Source organism: Mauremys mutica, chromosome 20 (genome assembly GCF_020497125.1).
Source record: "Mauremys mutica isolate MM-2020 ecotype Southern chromosome 20, ASM2049712v1, whole genome shotgun sequence".
Taxonomy (NCBI): domain Eukaryota; kingdom Metazoa; phylum Chordata; order Testudines; family Geoemydidae; genus Mauremys; species Mauremys mutica.
Genome location: NC_059091.1, coordinates 3,728,349 through 3,744,435, shown reverse-complemented (window position 1 = coordinate 3,744,435; position 16,087 = coordinate 3,728,349). Strand labels below are relative to the sequence as shown.

Here is a 16,087-nt window from a genome sequence, read left to right as displayed (position 1 = left end):
GTGGCAAGCAGGGAGGCCCCCGCAAAGCTAAGTTACATGCTGCCGGGGTACGGCCGTCTGGAATGGTTGAGAACCACGGACGTAGAGGATTATAAATGCAACCAGAGGGTTTTTTTTATGTGGTGGTTTAACTTAACCTGGACACTTGCTGCCTCTTCAAATCATTTGAGGCCAAGATTTTCAAAAAGCGACCAGTGATCTGGGGTGCCCAAAACTGGGGACTTGAGAGCAGCGCGTCAGCCAGCACCGAGCGTTTGCTTGCGGGGAAGCAAACCCTTTGGAAAGGTCTCAAGCCGAGCACCGCACACACACACAAAAAAAAGAGAGGCCCCAGGAACCATGAGTCACTTAGGAAAAAAAAATCTTGACCTGGCTTCATATGGATTTGCAGTTAATTCAACCTTGTTAGGCGCAGCTAATGGCGCACGAGGAGGAGCTGACAGCTGGGAAGCCAAAGAGACTAACGAACGAGGGCTCGTTAACAGGTAAAACGTTATGACTGTTCTTGGCACGAAAAAAGCAAAACGATGCGGCTGACGAACGGCCGAGCGTAACGAGCTGCCGCTCAAATCGGTTATTCGATGAGCATCCAGCGCCCGGCTCTCAGCTGTCCAAGGCAGCCCCTTCGAACGGAGCTCTCTGCCGCCTCGACTAACTAGACTAGATTGAAGGGTTTCAGAGCTCTGGCTACATTAAAACAACAATTTGCCCGACAAGCCACCGAAAACAAAGCCAGCCCAGAATTCAGCGCAGGCCCCGGGCGCAGCAGCAGAACGGTGCGGTTCACACGGCCCCAACAGGCTGAAGTTGCAGCTTTGAATGAAGCAGCAAATTAAAAAGGAAACAAGTTTTCCGAAGCAAAATGGATTCTTTTTTATTTGAAATGAATGACGCGGCACGTTTAACATGTCACAACCGAACCCACCCACCCCGTTCCTTTGTCTAGGCCGGCGCTGTGCACATCGGAGCCAGTAAATATCCAGTCCACATTTTGTTAATTGCCCTCTTAACGTTGCTTTGGATAAGTGGCATCTTTTAGGGAGCTCGTTAGTTAATCCAATTAAAGATGCAACTGGAAAGGCAGGTAGGTTCTCCTTTACTGTGTGCAATTCAGGCATGTCCGTCCTTTGCCCCTGGTTTTAAATTTACAAAAACAAACAAAAAAACCTTGCCCCGCGCCCCTCCCCCACGCTCCTTGAGGCCGGGACTGTCTTTTGTTCTGCATTTGCACGGCCCCTGGCACAGTGGGGTCCTGGCTCCCAGACTGGGGGCTCCCGGCCTCTAACCTAGCAGAATTCCTCAGCATGAGGCACTTTAGGCTGCCTCCTGGCTAAGACAGGCTTTCGCCTTAAACACACGAGTAGCAGCACTAGTAAATGGCCATGTCTTCCGGGCTGGAGGCCGTCGGTTCGGTTTCTCGGGCGAAGAGGTGCGTTGTGTTCTATATTTAGCGTAAGAAACGGGGGCGGGCGCCTGGGAGACGGGATCCTTATGCAATGGGATAGGACCCAGCAAGCCAGCTCTGGAAACCAACCCAGCTTTATTTTATTTTATTTTCTAAGCGGAGGCCGGGAACGAAAAAAAAAAGAGTTTCAGCAGAATGGTAACCTCGAAAGTATTTGCCACGGCCTGGAGCTGGCTGCCAAGGTACATTAAACGTAAGTGACTGAAAAGTTGAGTCAACAGCAAAAATGGATCTGTAAATAGCTCAGCGTTCATCTTGTACTGGCTTGTGCAAAAAACAAACGGTCGTACATTGCAAAGATCATCTCAATGCACTTCTCTGGAGGAAATCTACCACGCACACCATTCAGCAGGTCAACAAAGCTCTCTAAGGTTTCGGGATGCCCCGTCACCATAGGAGCGGGGCACCGCAAAAATCTTTCCAGTAGTTGTCCTCACAACTCCCCTGTGCAACAGGGCTATTAGAGCCTGTTTTATAGATGGGGAAACTGAGGCACAGAGCGGCTACGTTGAGCTGTCACAGGGAATCTGCGGTGGACTGAATCGGGTCTGGAGTCCCAGGCTCAACTCCTTGGAGCAGGGAGTGTTTTTTCGTTGTGTGTCTGTAAAGCACCTACCACAATGGAGCCCTGGTCCGGAACCGGAGCTGCAAGGTGCTACCGGAACGCACCTCATAAATCATGCTCCATGCCCAGCAGGAAGCGGGGCTGGTCCAGGACTGGAGTCCCCCCGCACCGCGACTGCAGTACAGGTCACCACCACGGGGCCAGCCCCCCTCTCAGACACAGCCAGGTAGCGCTAAAGACAATGCCCAGGTGCCAGAAGCCAGTTTACTGGGTAGGGGTAGGAGCAGAACCCAAACCCAGCTGTCTCCATTCCTACCCGACCCTCTGCACCGGGAGTGGGTCCGACACCCAGGAGAGGACAGAGATCAGCTCGCTCAACGCAGGAGCAAGTACGAGCATGGAAAGAAAAACCGGCCCCGAGCGCCCATCGGCACAGCCGGAGGCAGGATTCCCCCACGGAGGCAGAGCCCCCCGGCCCCAGAAAGGCCAGTGGCAGAAACAATCCAGCGCCACCCCCTCCCCAATGCCATTGCACCTGCAAGGTGGGCACAGAGGCAACCCGACTGCATGGATAACTGAGCAGCCAACGGAAGACGCGTGGGGGGGGCGAGACACCTCGTGCCAATGCGCAGCTGCCGATTTCACTGGAAAGCTGAGCCCTGGGTGGGGCAGCGTGACTCAACACTCCCCCCCCATCCCCAAACACACAGCACAAGCCTAGCCCACGTGCACGAGAGAGCAGCGGGCGCATCCCAGCAATGCTGCTCCATGGCAAGCCAGCCTCACATTCCTGCAGGGGCAGGGGCTGTTTTCACAAAGCCTGTAACACGTCCTGCCCCCGGCTCCGGCTGCCTGCGGTTCGCCCTCCTCCCGCATCGGTGAAAATTTCAGCCCTCGTGCAACCAGTGGTGAAAGTCTAGTGCACAAGAGGTGAATTGCAGCCCGTAGCTTAAACCTTTTGCCAGTCAGAGCATCCATTCAAGAGATACCATCCGTCTATAGGGTCAGGGGAGATTCTTGCAGAGGCAGAGATGAGGAAGGATGCTCGGTGGCTAGGGTGCAACAGATCTCGGTTTCATGCCCGGCTGTAATCCAGGCTCCTTGCATGATCCTGAGCCTCTGCTCTCTGCCATGGGGACAGCAGCGCGGCCCTCCCTGCCCGGGGTTCTGGGGAGAAATACACTGCAGACTGGGTGCTGCTCAGAGGTGCCTGGTAACAGGGACCAGACAGGCCTCATTTTTCAACCAGGCGCCCGCAGACTCGGTCTAAAGATTTCCCAAGGGCTCTGCACCGCCACGCGACCTTTTTTAGGGGTCTGCAAATGAAAAAAGGTTAAAAACCGCTGCCAGAGCCAGATCCCACCCAGCCCCCCTTTGGGCTCCGGCAAATATTCCCTTGCGGCCATTCGAGATCGGAGAGGGAGATCTGGTATGATTATTGTCAACTAGCTCTTTCCATCGGTAGCTCTCCCAGTGCTTTACAGAGGTGAGGTGCGTTATTCCCCATTTCACAGATGGCTAAACCGAGACTCAGAGCGGGGACACAACTCGCCCCAGGTCTCCCAGCAGGCCAGAGCCACAAATCGAACCTGGCTTTCCTGAGCTCTGTCCCGGGGCTCGTTCCACTCTCCACCCCTGCCTTCCCATGAGTGCATCTGTCAGCAAGAGCACGTTATACCCCCATTTCCCAGCCCTCCCCGCTACCCAGCCGGCACCTGTATCAGTAACAGAGTGCCCTGGACACTTAACCACTGCTTAGAGGAAAAACCAGTGCACGCAAAGGTTACTTCATTGATCCTGTGTGCCACTGGCATCTTCGGCTTGTAATTGGCAATAACGGAGGGGCGCTCTTAGAATCATAGAATCTCAGGGCTGGAAGGGACCTCAGGAGGTGTCTAGTCCAACCCCCTGCTCAAAGCAGGACCAGTTCCCAACTAAATCAAGAGAGTCAACAGAACTTTGCATCCGTCTGCTCCCTTCCTCCTTCCCGCCTGGCTAAATACAGAGCTCCCCCTAGACTCGAGGATCAACTCGGAACAGGAAACACTCAAATAAACAGGATGTCGTTCGACTAGGCAGGCAAGTGGTAGGGCGCTTACGCTGTGACCTACGGGAAGGCGCGCACGCGGCGCCCTGCGCGGAAGAAAGGGGATCGTTTGGGGATCGGTTTATCACCAGAGAACCACAGAAAGCAGAGAGAGAAGCTCTCTGTTCGGTTGGTTAGCCTCAGCTGCCTGCCAGGGCAGGACGGTTCCCCTTAGCATTTTGTCCAGCCTGATTTGAAACATCCCCAAGCGATGAGGATTCCCTCCGGAGACAACCCCGCAGCCGCTGAGAGGTCAAACTTCCGCCTATGTTCTCCCTTTGTTAATGTCATCCTGGTTTCCCAATAATCCTTTGCACCAGGTTAATGACACTTAATGCGCCTCATCATCAAAGCCCATGGTCAAAAATCATCCTCATCGCACCCGGGAGCGAGGAGCATTAACCCACTTTCACACGTCAATGAGGAGAGGCATAGAAAGAAGGTGACGAGACTCATCCCAGGCAGCAAAGTAAATCAGTGTAGTAGGTTGAGAGGAGAACCCAGGAGTCCGGGATCCTAGTCCCAAGTGCAGATTTCTCGACTTTCTTAGTCCAGTACCACCATGAACCCAACGAGATCGGGGCTGGATGCAATACAGACAGGGCGGTTCCCTGCCCCTGTGGCTAATGAAAGTGCCACACAGTTATGTGGGGGGGGAGATGTGAAACTGATTACACACAAAAGCAAAGCATACGGCAAAAAGGAAACACTCTGGAAAATAACCCCTCATCTCTGTCTTGCCAAGCGATCTCGGGAGCTACACGCAAGAGCAAGTTTGTTCTCAGCACGATTATTATGTTGCCCGAGTGCCTTTAAAATTTTTACTTCTCATGTTTATTATTTCGATTACAATAGCGCCTAGACCCCTACCAAGGCAGGGGGAGACTGCTGTACACACAGACAGCAAGAGACAGTCCCCTGCCCTGAAACGCTTACAGGCTAAACAGACAAGACAGAGGTACGGCGGGAGGGGAAACTGAGGCACGGAGCAGGCAAAGTCATACAGGGAACCTGTGGCAGAGGCAGCACTTGAACCCAGATCCAAGGGCCAACCCATTGAAATCACAAAGATGCCCTTCCCCTGTGAACACTGCAGAATATTACAACAGCCGATTCACAGCTCTCCAGTCTGCTCACGACTCTTATCACCCCGTCCCTGTTTCCTACGAGATCACAGATTCACACTTCTCTCGCCTGTAACCCCGACACAGGCCTCGTGTTAACTCGTGAACTGCAATTCTCTCGCTCTCTGTGTTCTACCGCCAGAAGGCAGCGAGGGCCGGTCCACGGCACACGGGAGCTTTGCGGATTCACTCCTCGGGTGGGGGAGGTTAAATAAAAGGGGGGGGGGTCGGGATGATATTTCTTTTTTTCCACAGCCCAAAGTTGCAAACTGCGCCAGGAGCCTGGACGGAGGGAATTTAAAGAGAGAATCAGCATTCAGGAGATTTCGCAACTCTCTCCCACGAGGCAGGGATTTTCGCTCTTGCACAAGGACCTCGCCTCTGCAGCCCCCAAAAAAGCTGCGATTTCATGAAAGGTTTTGCAACGACGCGTCCCGGAACTTTCATCTTCTCTTGCACAATTAATTCTGCCACTCGGCTAACAGGAGCCAGCGGCTGCTGATACCTGGAACACCCCGGTTCTGAGGAAGGGTGGATTCTCAGCTAGCGCCCACAACTGGGGCCACGTTTTCAGCTCCCCCACCCCCGAGGCACGTCATAAAGGCCCAGATTTTCAGAACGCTCCGTTTCGATACTTCTAGCCAGGTTCACACGACAGGCCTTGGGAATCCCACTCACTGCAAAATCCAGAGCCTCGTCTCTCCGGGGTCCTTCTGACTGTCACGTGGGAGATAAAGGAAGGGTGGCCTGTATTACAAGGCATCCGTGGCAGGGACCATCTCTTGCTCCACGTCTGTACCGCGCCTGGCGCAATGGGGCCGTGATCTCAGCTGGCATTTGCAAGCGCCACCGGGGAGGGGGTAACCCACCCCCACCTGCCATCTCAAAACCTCGGCAAAAGGCTGACGGTTCAATTGGACAAATATGGCAAATCCTCTCTCGTCTCAGTTCCCTGACTCTCCTGCAAACGCTCCTTGTGGTTGTGCGTGTTACAGGCTAGTGGTTCCAACTGAGATCAGGGCTCCCCCGCGCTGGGCGCTACACAGACTCCTAGTAAAAGAGAGCCCCTGAGCTTACAATCTAAACAGACCAAGGTTTGGGGACAGAAATGGGGAAACTGAGGCACCAAGCTGGGGAAGTGACTGGGGGTCCTGTGGCAGACCCAGGAACAGAACCGAGGTCCTTCCAGCTCTTGGTTTGTTAACTTACCCACCAGACCAGTGCCCCCCACTCAACCAAACCTCCTCGGTGTTCCTCTCCCTGCCAGGTTCCTGCCAGTCACGGTCACAAAAGCTACAGCGCAGCAGTTCGGCTCCTCCTGGCCTCCGCAGCCCAGCTCTCACGCGGGATTTCTTGCATCAAAACTTTGTCCTAGCCCGGCAGCGAGCTCCAGCCCCGTTCCCCCTGCCCCGACTCAAAGCACAGCGGATTGTGCTCTCCCGCCACCCTCGTTCTGTGAGAGAGCCCGAGGCCCGGCTCTGAGAGGACAGCAGGGCCCAGGGGATACAGCATGAAGGGGCTGGGGAACAGGACGCCTGGGTTCTATTCCCTGCGTGGGGAGGGGAGTGCTGAAGGACAAGTCAGGACGCCTGGGTTCTATCCCGACTCCACATGCCGATTTCTTTAATAGCGTTTTTCATCCGTAGATCACAACGCACTGTTACCAAAACATTATCGGCCCCTCCAGCGGACGGGGAACCGCGGCACTAAGCCACTGGCTCACGGTCACACGGGCAGTCGATGAGTGGAACACGGAACTGAACCTGGGTCACCCACTTCCTAAGCCCAGGAGCTAACCACTGGGCTCTCCTTCCCCTCCAGCGCCGCCCGCAAAGCCAGATCCTACGCCACTCGGTCACAGGCTCCCTCTTAGCCCGACCAGGAGCTCAGTGAGTGTTGAAACCAAGCCAGGGCAAGTGATAAATGCTTCCCTCTTGATGCCTCCGCAGCAAGAGACGGGCTGCCCAGCGGGCGTGGGAGGGTGGCACGGCAGAGGCTCAGCACCAGGGCCGGGATGGAGTTTTCCTCGACGCGCTCGGCTCCGGGAAGCCGGGACTCAACCATTTCGTTTCTGAAAGCCGCCACTCCGGAGGAACAAGCCCTTTGAAACCGGCCTCCCCAGCGCTGTCCCGTGTATTCCACTAGCACCAACCGAGATCAGAATCCCATCGCGCCAGGAGCACCGCAGACGCAGAGCAAGGGGCAACCCCTCACCCAAAGAGCTCCAGGGCTGGGAGGGGAAACTGAGGCACACAAGGGGAAGGAAGCTGCCCGAGGGCGCGCAGCAGGGAACCGGCAGAGCTGGGAACAGAACCGACAGCCGGACGCCCCGGGCAGGCACAACCCTCTTGCAGGATAGAAGTGGGTGACCTCTCTCCGCTAAGCCATGACATCCTCCCCCTGAACACGCCCGCTGCTGGGACCGGCCACCAGCTGCAACCAGGCGAAAATCCCAAAGGAAGCAGCCAGCCCGGAGCATGCACAGAACAGCTCTAGCCGGCTGCAAAGAGGAACCCAATTAAGCCAGAACCAAGTCGACTGCCCCCCCGCAAAGGAGGGTCCAGGTGCCCAGGGGGTTGATGCACAAGGAAACACACTAAGCTGCTTTTGCTTTTCATCAAGAGCAGCCGGGGCTGGAGTTTCTTGAACTCCGCAGAGCCCCAAAAAAGGCATAAAAAGCGGAGAGAGAAAGAGCCAGGAAAGGGGGGTGGGGGGAACGGGTGGCAGGAAGAAACAGAAAGTGAAACAGGGCAGCAGGGAGAGGAAGAGGAAAGGACCCCGGTTATTAGCCTGGAAACTTCCTCCCGCTGCCCTCTGCCCTAAAGAAACATCTAGAAACAAATCAAAATCAAAAACCCTCCCTGCAAGCCGAGTTTTCACCCCCAAACGTGCCAGAGGCTCCACGGCATTCACCAGGGACTTCACTGCCCATCTTACAAGGAAGGGGCCCAGATACAACGGTGACGGGCGGCAGGACAAACCCCCCACCCAGACAGACGTGCAAAGGCTGACACTCGGCCCTTTCCTGTGAGCACGAACCGTGATGGAGCTACACGCACACGCCACGTTAGGCACATGCATAAAAATCTTCGCAGGGTCAGGGTCACCGACTGCAAGCGCCACGGGCCAGGGACTGCCTCTCTTCCGTGCGAACGGGGCTAGCACGAGGGGGCCCGATCCCGGACTAGGGCCTGTGCAGGATACAGGCCTCTTGAAATCTGCCTTGCCAGCATCAGTTCTGTGGCTTCCCTCCTGCTGCAGGAATGAAAATCTGGGACCTGGGCTATCAGCTGAGCACCACGATCCCTTCTGGCCTTACAGCCACACGGAGGCGGGAGGAGAAAAGAGAGAGGAGGGATGGAACGAAGGGAGCCGATGGAATTTCCTCGTACAGATGACTGGAGACCCCGGAGTTTGGCGGGGAGCAGCTCGCGTACGCATCCCGTTGGGGTACGTGATGGGAAGACGCACTGTGCTGCAAACGTACACGGAGCAGGAGGGAGACCTGCCTTTTAAAACAGGCCTCGCAGGCGATTCCCGCCGGGTCAACCCCCCTGGAAATTCCTCTGTCCCCATTAGCACACCTCCACCTGCCCGAAAATCCAGGGGGCCCGGGGTGGAGTCTTGCCTCCGCAGGCAACTGCAACACCTGCCGGAAAACGCAGCTCCGCGGCGCCCAGGCCAATGACCTGAAAGGCTCCGGCACCCCCGCCCCAAGGGCTTGTGAGTCAGAGCCCACAGGAAATCAGTGACTTGGAATAAACAGATCGCACTGGAACCCCACCCAGGGCTAACACCACAACAAGTGCAGAGGCATTAAGCCACAAGGCTGTCTGCAGGGGCCAGCGGCTAGCTGGGTTTGGGCTTTCAATCCTGAGATATTCTGGGCACCTCACCTGAGTCCTGTCCTGCCCCCCTGGTTTGCAGAGTGCCAGTCACCCGCCCTCTGGGAAATCAGACCCGTCAGGAGTCTCCAGCTGGGGCTGGCCCCAGAACTGCAGCACCCCAAAACCACTAGTCCCTCTGGGAACAGTCTGGACCTTCACCTCCTTATGCCTCAGTTCCCGTTCTGGGAACAGGGTTTATAGCTCAGGCTGCCGGCGCTTCAGGGCACAGACCCGCTCCCTGCACTCAGGGCACGACGGAGCCTCGCCTCAGCTGGGTGCCCCCAGAGCTGCCGTAACCCACAGACCAGCTCTGAACTCTCCTCCCCGGACCCTGGCGCTTTACCTCCGCTGAACCTGGGGTGGCTCTCGGGGCGTTAATTACGGCCTGGCACGCGAAAACACGTCCTGGTTAATACACAGTCCCAGTGGAGCATGCACGCGCCACCCAGGGCTTGTCTACACTGGCAACTTACAGCGCTCAGGGGTGGGGAAACCCCCCCCCGAACACAGCAAGCTGCAGCGCTGTACGGGGCACCGGTGCTGGGAGCTGCGCCCCCCGTGGAGGTGGGTTTTTTAGAGGGCTGGGAGAGCTCCCCCCGGCGCTCTGCCGTGACCACACAAGCCACAGCGCTGCCGGCGCAGACTAGCCCCTGAACGGAACTGATAAGATGCACCAGCCCACCAAAGCACCAGAAGCGGTGACGTGCGGAGGCACCAGCCATTTTCGACCACAGCTATTTCCGATCTCTACCAAAGCGTTCCACAAACGGCCGAGATTTCAGCCTGGCGATCGATGCAAACCAAGCCGGGCTTCTCAGGAAGGGGGTGGGAGGGATTCCAAGGACAGACACGGGCTAGAGGCTCGAAAAATCCATTCCCCTTGGCACATCAACTGGACTTTGTCCCCGTGAGCAAGAGTCCAAGGCAAACAGAACCGTTACCCAGACCAACTCCTGGCAACAACAACCAAAAAAAGGCAGGCCCACTGTGTGAAGCACAGGAGCCAGGACTCCTGGGTTCCATTCGCAGCTCTGGGAGGGGAGCTGGGTGTAGAGGGTTCAGAGAGGGGGGACTGGGAGGCAGGACTCCTGGGTTCTCTCCTTGGCTCTGAGCATAGGATCTAGTGGCTAGGATAGGGGCCTGTGGGAATCAGGACTCCTGGGTTCTATTCACAGCTCTGGAAAGGCGCATGTGGATTAGTAGTTAAAGCAAGAGAACTGGGAGTCGTGCCGCCGGGATCCATCCCCGGCTCGGAGCGGGGAATGGGGTCGAGTGGTTAGCGCAGCAGCAGGACTCCTGGGTTCTATTCCCCACCGGCCCCCTGGAGGCGCGGCCGTGCATTGGGAGGCCCTGCAAAGAGCACCAGACCCCCGCGGGAGAGGGCTCCGTTAGTTATTACGCACGTTATGCTTTGGGGCTTGCAAACGCCTTTCCCTCCAAACCGCCCAGCTCCCGTTTTCCCACCGCCGAGCCCTCATCCCACACAACCAGCTTGCGGCTGCTCCCAAAGGCCGGTTCTGCCCAGGGGACCGACAGGAGATAAATACATTGGGCCCATTCGCTCCTTTAGGAGCAAAACCCCCCACTGAAGTCCAGGGACGTTTTGCACAGGCCGGGCTCCCTGAGGACAGCTCCTCCTTTCACAGGGGAGCCGTGGTTAGGTGAGGCCAGCGCGCTCCCCAAAGCGACCCACAATCTCACACTGCGTGCGGCCCACGGATTACAGACGCAGGCAACGTCTGCACAGGGGACACAGTGACCTGGGACTCCGAAGAGCCGGGTCCGGCTCTCCTTCCAGTGTATGTCCTTTCACTTCGCCGTGCCTCGGTTTCCCCGTCTGTAAAATGGGGATACGGACACCGACCTCTTTTCTAAGGCGCTTTGAGATTCATGGGAGAAAGGCAGCGGGTACGAGCTGGTTAGTGGTCGTAGTAGAAAGGTCAGAATTCTCTCTCCTCTTCATACCCCCTTTTCCCGCCCCCCCCAGCCACACGCCCCCTCCTCTGCCGTACCGAGGCGCGGCCTTTGCTTGCGAGCTCAAGCCCCCGAAGCCAAATCCTTCTCAGCGCAGGATGCGCAATAACCCCCCAGCTTCATGCACGGTTCATGGCAGCAGTAACTAGGGGCTTGGCTACCCAGGGAAACAGACGCCTGCCTCCCACTCCTCCCCTGTAGCTCCCTAGGTCAGTTTCAGTCACGCTGAGAGAGGATCCTTGCACTGAAAACACAGCCAGCCCCAATATTCATCCAGGGCCCAGTTCTGCGCTGGTTCCCACCCAGCACAATCCCGTTCCCCTCACCGGGCCTGCAGAGTGGAAAATACTGGATCTGGAGCTCTGGCATCTATTTTCGCACCATCCAGTCAGGCTGAATTCAGAAGGTAGATTTGGGGTTCACAGTCAGGGAATTCAAGGTTTGATCCCCAGCTCTGTCACTAACCCCCCTGGGCAAGCCACCGCCTCTCCCTGTGCCTGAGTGTCCTTCTGTAAAGTCTGGGGTGAGAAACCTTCCTTTGTCCATCTTTGGCTAGCAGGCTCTCCAGGCCAGGGAGGTGTAAAACACGTATAAATTTGCCCCACTCCCTGGGGGAGCGGAGAGCAGAAATACACAACACCTCAAGCCTCAAAAGAGCTCGCGGTCTTTCCTCTGCACAATGGCAACGGGTGCTATTCCTTGGGGAGAGGGCTGCCCTAGGAGAGCACTGGGAAGGTAGCAGAGAATGGCGTTTTTCAAGCAAAAAATAAAAAGGGCAAAATTAAATCAAATGCATTGAAGTCGGTGGCTCTGGGCACCTTCTCTCTGCTTTTAGCTCCGCATGTGGCCAATCCTACCACCCTTTGCAAGTTCAGCAGTGCCAAAGGCCGCTTGCTAACGTACCCAGCGTGCAGATGGGATACGGCAAAACCTGCGAAGTGCCCTGCTTAAAACAAGGCAGTTGTCTAGACTAGGAGGTAAGGAAGGACGATCCACTCAGGAAATACTTTCTCTCTGCCGTTGCCAGGATAATCACAGGCCGCAAAATGGAATTTTTGACACTTCAGAATCTGAGCTTGCAAGACCCGAAGTCATGATTCATGCAACACGGAAGGAAACAATCGATTTTATGGAGCAAACTGACAAGTTTGGCTTGTTTACTCCTACCGGCCAAGCTTCTTTACAAGCCTCCCGCTTTTCTATTACAACTTTGATTCCAGACAAAAAATATTAGCGATTTAAAGAGGTTCCCAAAAAAAGAACCTGGCCGTGATTTTCCAGGAGACAAGACTTGGGGGGGGGGGGAGGAAGGAGGACACATTTCCCTGGAGAGCTCAGTATTTTTCCTTCTGCCACTCAAGCTAAATATGACAGGCACACGCTTCCCCAATTCTGGGCTTCGTCATGCCCAACTTCCATGTCAGCCGAGCAAAGAAACTGACCCCTTCGCCCTGTTAGGGCCGCAGCTGTCTTTTTCAGAGGGTTCTTATATCGTCTCCCCTCTCGCCAAGAAAGTCCTGCTTTTTTCAAAGCCAGCCTGGTTAAACTCTACCTCGCTGCCTCTGGTATATGCCATGTCACGCTTCAGCAGCGCACTGCAGCCTGTCGCTTGCAGGAGGGGAGGGGAAAAATTGCATTGATTTTGCAGATGCCGTTCGGAATGTAGATTCCTGCACTATTCAATTGCTCTCTGATGATCCACACAGAGATCCATCCAATTTAGCCCAGAGCAACAGAGCTTTTAAATGCATCTTTAGGAGCACCAATTAAATATTGATATCTGACCCCTTTTTTTTTTTTTTTAAACGGCATCTAGTTGTGGATTCTACCCCGTGTCCTCGCCTCCCTAGAGCGGCTGTTCAGGGCCAAAAGGAATGAGTTACATTTTCCACCACCTGCAAAGAAACCAGACTTGGGATAGAACCAGAAGGCCAATGATGCAAATACCATTGGATCAAGCGAGCCTGCAATCCAGGAGAGATCAGAAACACAGAGCTCGCTGAAGTCAGTCCACCCCGCTGCCTGGATTTATAGAAACCAGAAACAGCAAAAGCGGTTGTGTAGGAAACACACAGCAACCATTTCTATGAAATAACAGCGCTAGACACAGATCACCAAGGATCCAAATACCAGCGCAACCAGGAGTTTTTCCAACACATCCCTTTGCCCTCCATATTTTTTTTTTAAAAAGCAGCTACCGCGTCCATGCACATTTTGAAGCATCGTCATGTTTTCTCCAGGCATAAGTTGTTGCACGAGGGCTTTTTTCTTTTTAATTGAAGGGAAAGTACCTACAAAACACGGGGGGTGGGGTGCATTTGCAAAGCAAGATGTCCACTCAAGGGGTTATCTTCCCGATTGACCGTTCCCAAGAGACTGACATATGCCATGGAGTCCTGCCAGGAGTTTACGCTGAGTTCAGAATTTTTTTTAAAAGTCACCCCATAAACAAGCTGCAGGTACAGACCCCCCCACACACAGGCGGTAAAAGCAACAGACAGGGGGGTGCGGGGAGCCCAATATTTTGGTGCCAGATGAAAATCGCAGGCGGGCTGCAGAATGCACACCCGCAAAACCCCTTCTTCCACCCCCACCCCCAAGGGGGGGGGGTCCGGGAGTGGACCAGAAGTGCAGGGCTTTGTTTCAAGGGGGGGGCGGGGGAGAGAATCATGCAAACTGCAAAACAATACAGCGAAATCCCTAAGCCCAACCACAGCCTGTGCCACGAGAAATACCCCCCGAGCCACGCAGGCCGGCCAGGGCACCCGCGGGGGGGGGGGGTTCCTAGTGGATCCTGTGGCAAGCGGGGGGGGCACAGCTCAGAGCAGTCGAAGCGGGTCCCCCGGACGCCCCCAAACACCCCTCGCGGGGGGGAGAAAGGTAGAAGGGGGGGCTCAGAGGCTGCAAAGAGGGAAGGGAGCGAGTGAAACTCACCGTCCAGGGCAGAGATGGGCCCGATCCCGGCCAGGGTGTGCAAATATCCCAACGAGACCAGCAGGGTGGCCGCCAGCACCTCCGCCCGGGGGGGCAGCATGGCTCGGCGAGCCTCGGCGAGCCGGGCTCGGGCTCGGGCTAGACACGGCCGGGCAGGCTCGCAGCCGCTTCACCTCTGCTCCTGCGCTCCGGCTCCCCTTCCTCCACGGGGGGGGGAGTGCTCAGCCCTTCCACCACCATCCAACACAAATAGGGGAAGGAGGAAAGAGCCCCCCCTCCTCCTCCTCCTCCTCCTCTCCCAGCCCAGGAGGGGAGAGCGGCCAGCAGCAGCGAGGCTGGGGAAAGGACCGGGGGGGGGCTCAGCCCTGCTCTGCAGGGAGCGGGGTTTGCATTTGCAGCCAGACCCAGCAGCAGCAGCAGCCCCCCCGCCCGTGCAATGGGTTAAGCGCGAGCCAGGGCAAGTGCAGCGACCCCCGCGGCTGGGCAGGGGGGTGGGGGCGAGGGGGGGTCCCCTCCGGCTGCAGCGAGAGGCGGCGGCTCCGGCTCCGGCTCCGGCTCCGGCCCCTCCCGGGCGGTGGGTGCAGCAACGGGGGAGACTCGCTGCTGCTGCTGCTGCCGCCTGATGGAGCTCGCGCCGCCTCTGCCCGCCTGACGTCATGGGCTCCCAGGGTTGGGGGGGGCTACGCGGCACCCGGCTCCCGCGCATGCGCCTCCCGTTGCCCCCCCCCCGGCTCCTTGCTGGAAAGGGGAGCGGGGGGGGCCGCTTTTGCAAAGCCTCCAGCCTGGGCGCAGGCCGAGCTGAGCCGCCTGCCCGCGGGGGTGGGGTGCAGGTGCATTCAAACCAGCCCCCCCTCTTTTGCTGCCAGAGCAGCCCCCCCCCCATTGCATGCATCAGGAGGGGCCATTCCCCTGCAGCTCCCCTCCCCCCACACCCATTGCATAGCCTTGCAAGAGAAGGATGCACCTGCATGCAAGCCAGCCGCTCCTCGTTGCAAGAGCAGACCCCCCCAAAGGGGCGGGGGCAGGGGGGGACCAACCACCCAGCCCCTCATTGTAATGGCCCCTTTCCACTGCCAGAGAGAGATGCATGTTTGTGGGGGCTCGTCAGATGGATTTCACTGCGAGGGAGCGACGCGCTGCACTAGTATGCACGCGCATTCGAAAGAGGGAAACGCCTGTGCAGGAATCCAGAACCCATTCATGGCCAGAGCAGCTCCCCCACACTGCAAAAGGAGGGCGCGGGCAGCGCTGCATTTGTGCCGGAGCTTCCAGGCACCTCTAGGCTTGGCAGTTCATAGCCACGGCACATCTCAGCTTGCCGCATCCGTGATGCAAGTAAAGAAGTGCAGTGAGCCCCAGAACCTAATTGCTTGAGCCCCGATACCACTTTCATTACCAATTAAGCACTGGGTGTGTATCCCTGAAAGTCTCCCATCAAGAGGAAGGTACACTTGCATGCAAACCAGTCACCCCTTACTGTGATAGGCCCCCCGCTCTGCAAGCAGATATATGCATATCAGCGAACCCGTCACTGGACTCCTATCCTTCCATTTCAAGGAGATGCCTGTGCCTGCTAGTCAGAGTCCCCACACTTTGCAGAAGTAGCCACGCATGCATGAGGACCCATGAACAGAGAGAGAGAAAACAGGCTGCTCCTGAGGCAGAGTGCTGCAACTCAGCCCAGCTTGCTTAAAGCCATCTCCTTCCAGACTGACTCAAGGTCACCTAGCCTGCCAAAAGGAACAGGGCACCACCCCCGCTTTTGAAGTGGTAACTTGCAATTCCAACATAGTCTTCAGTACCCCACCTTGGAGCCGGTCCAGAGGCACGTCTACACTGCAGACAGAGGGGTGACTGCAGCACATGCAGCGGTAGCTTTGATCCAGCTGGCTCGTATCATCAGAGCAGTGAATCCGCAGCAGCACCGGCTGTACAGCAGAGCTGATGAGAGGGGAGGGATGAGGGGACAATTAGACCAGGGATCCCAGCTTTGGGGGGGCCAGAACATCTATAAAATGGGTGAAATGAGAGAGGACGGGGCCCCCTCAAACA

At 56.6% G+C, this 16,087-nt stretch overlaps 1 protein-coding gene across 1 annotated transcript in view; it reads right to left on the bottom strand.

Annotated features, from left to right (window-relative positions):
- LRP1 (LDL receptor related protein 1) overlaps positions 1 to 14,316 on the bottom strand; it is a 173,195-nt gene extending 158,879 nt beyond the window's left edge. The window contains exon 1 of the mRNA XM_044995414.1: positions 14,036 to 14,316. Within this exon, the coding sequence (XP_044851349.1) occupies positions 14,036 to 14,135 (100 nt within the window). The 5' untranslated portion in view covers positions 14,136 to 14,316. The remainder of the gene's footprint in view (positions 1 to 14,035) is intronic.
- Between the last annotated feature and the right edge of the window lie 1,771 nt (positions 14,317 to 16,087).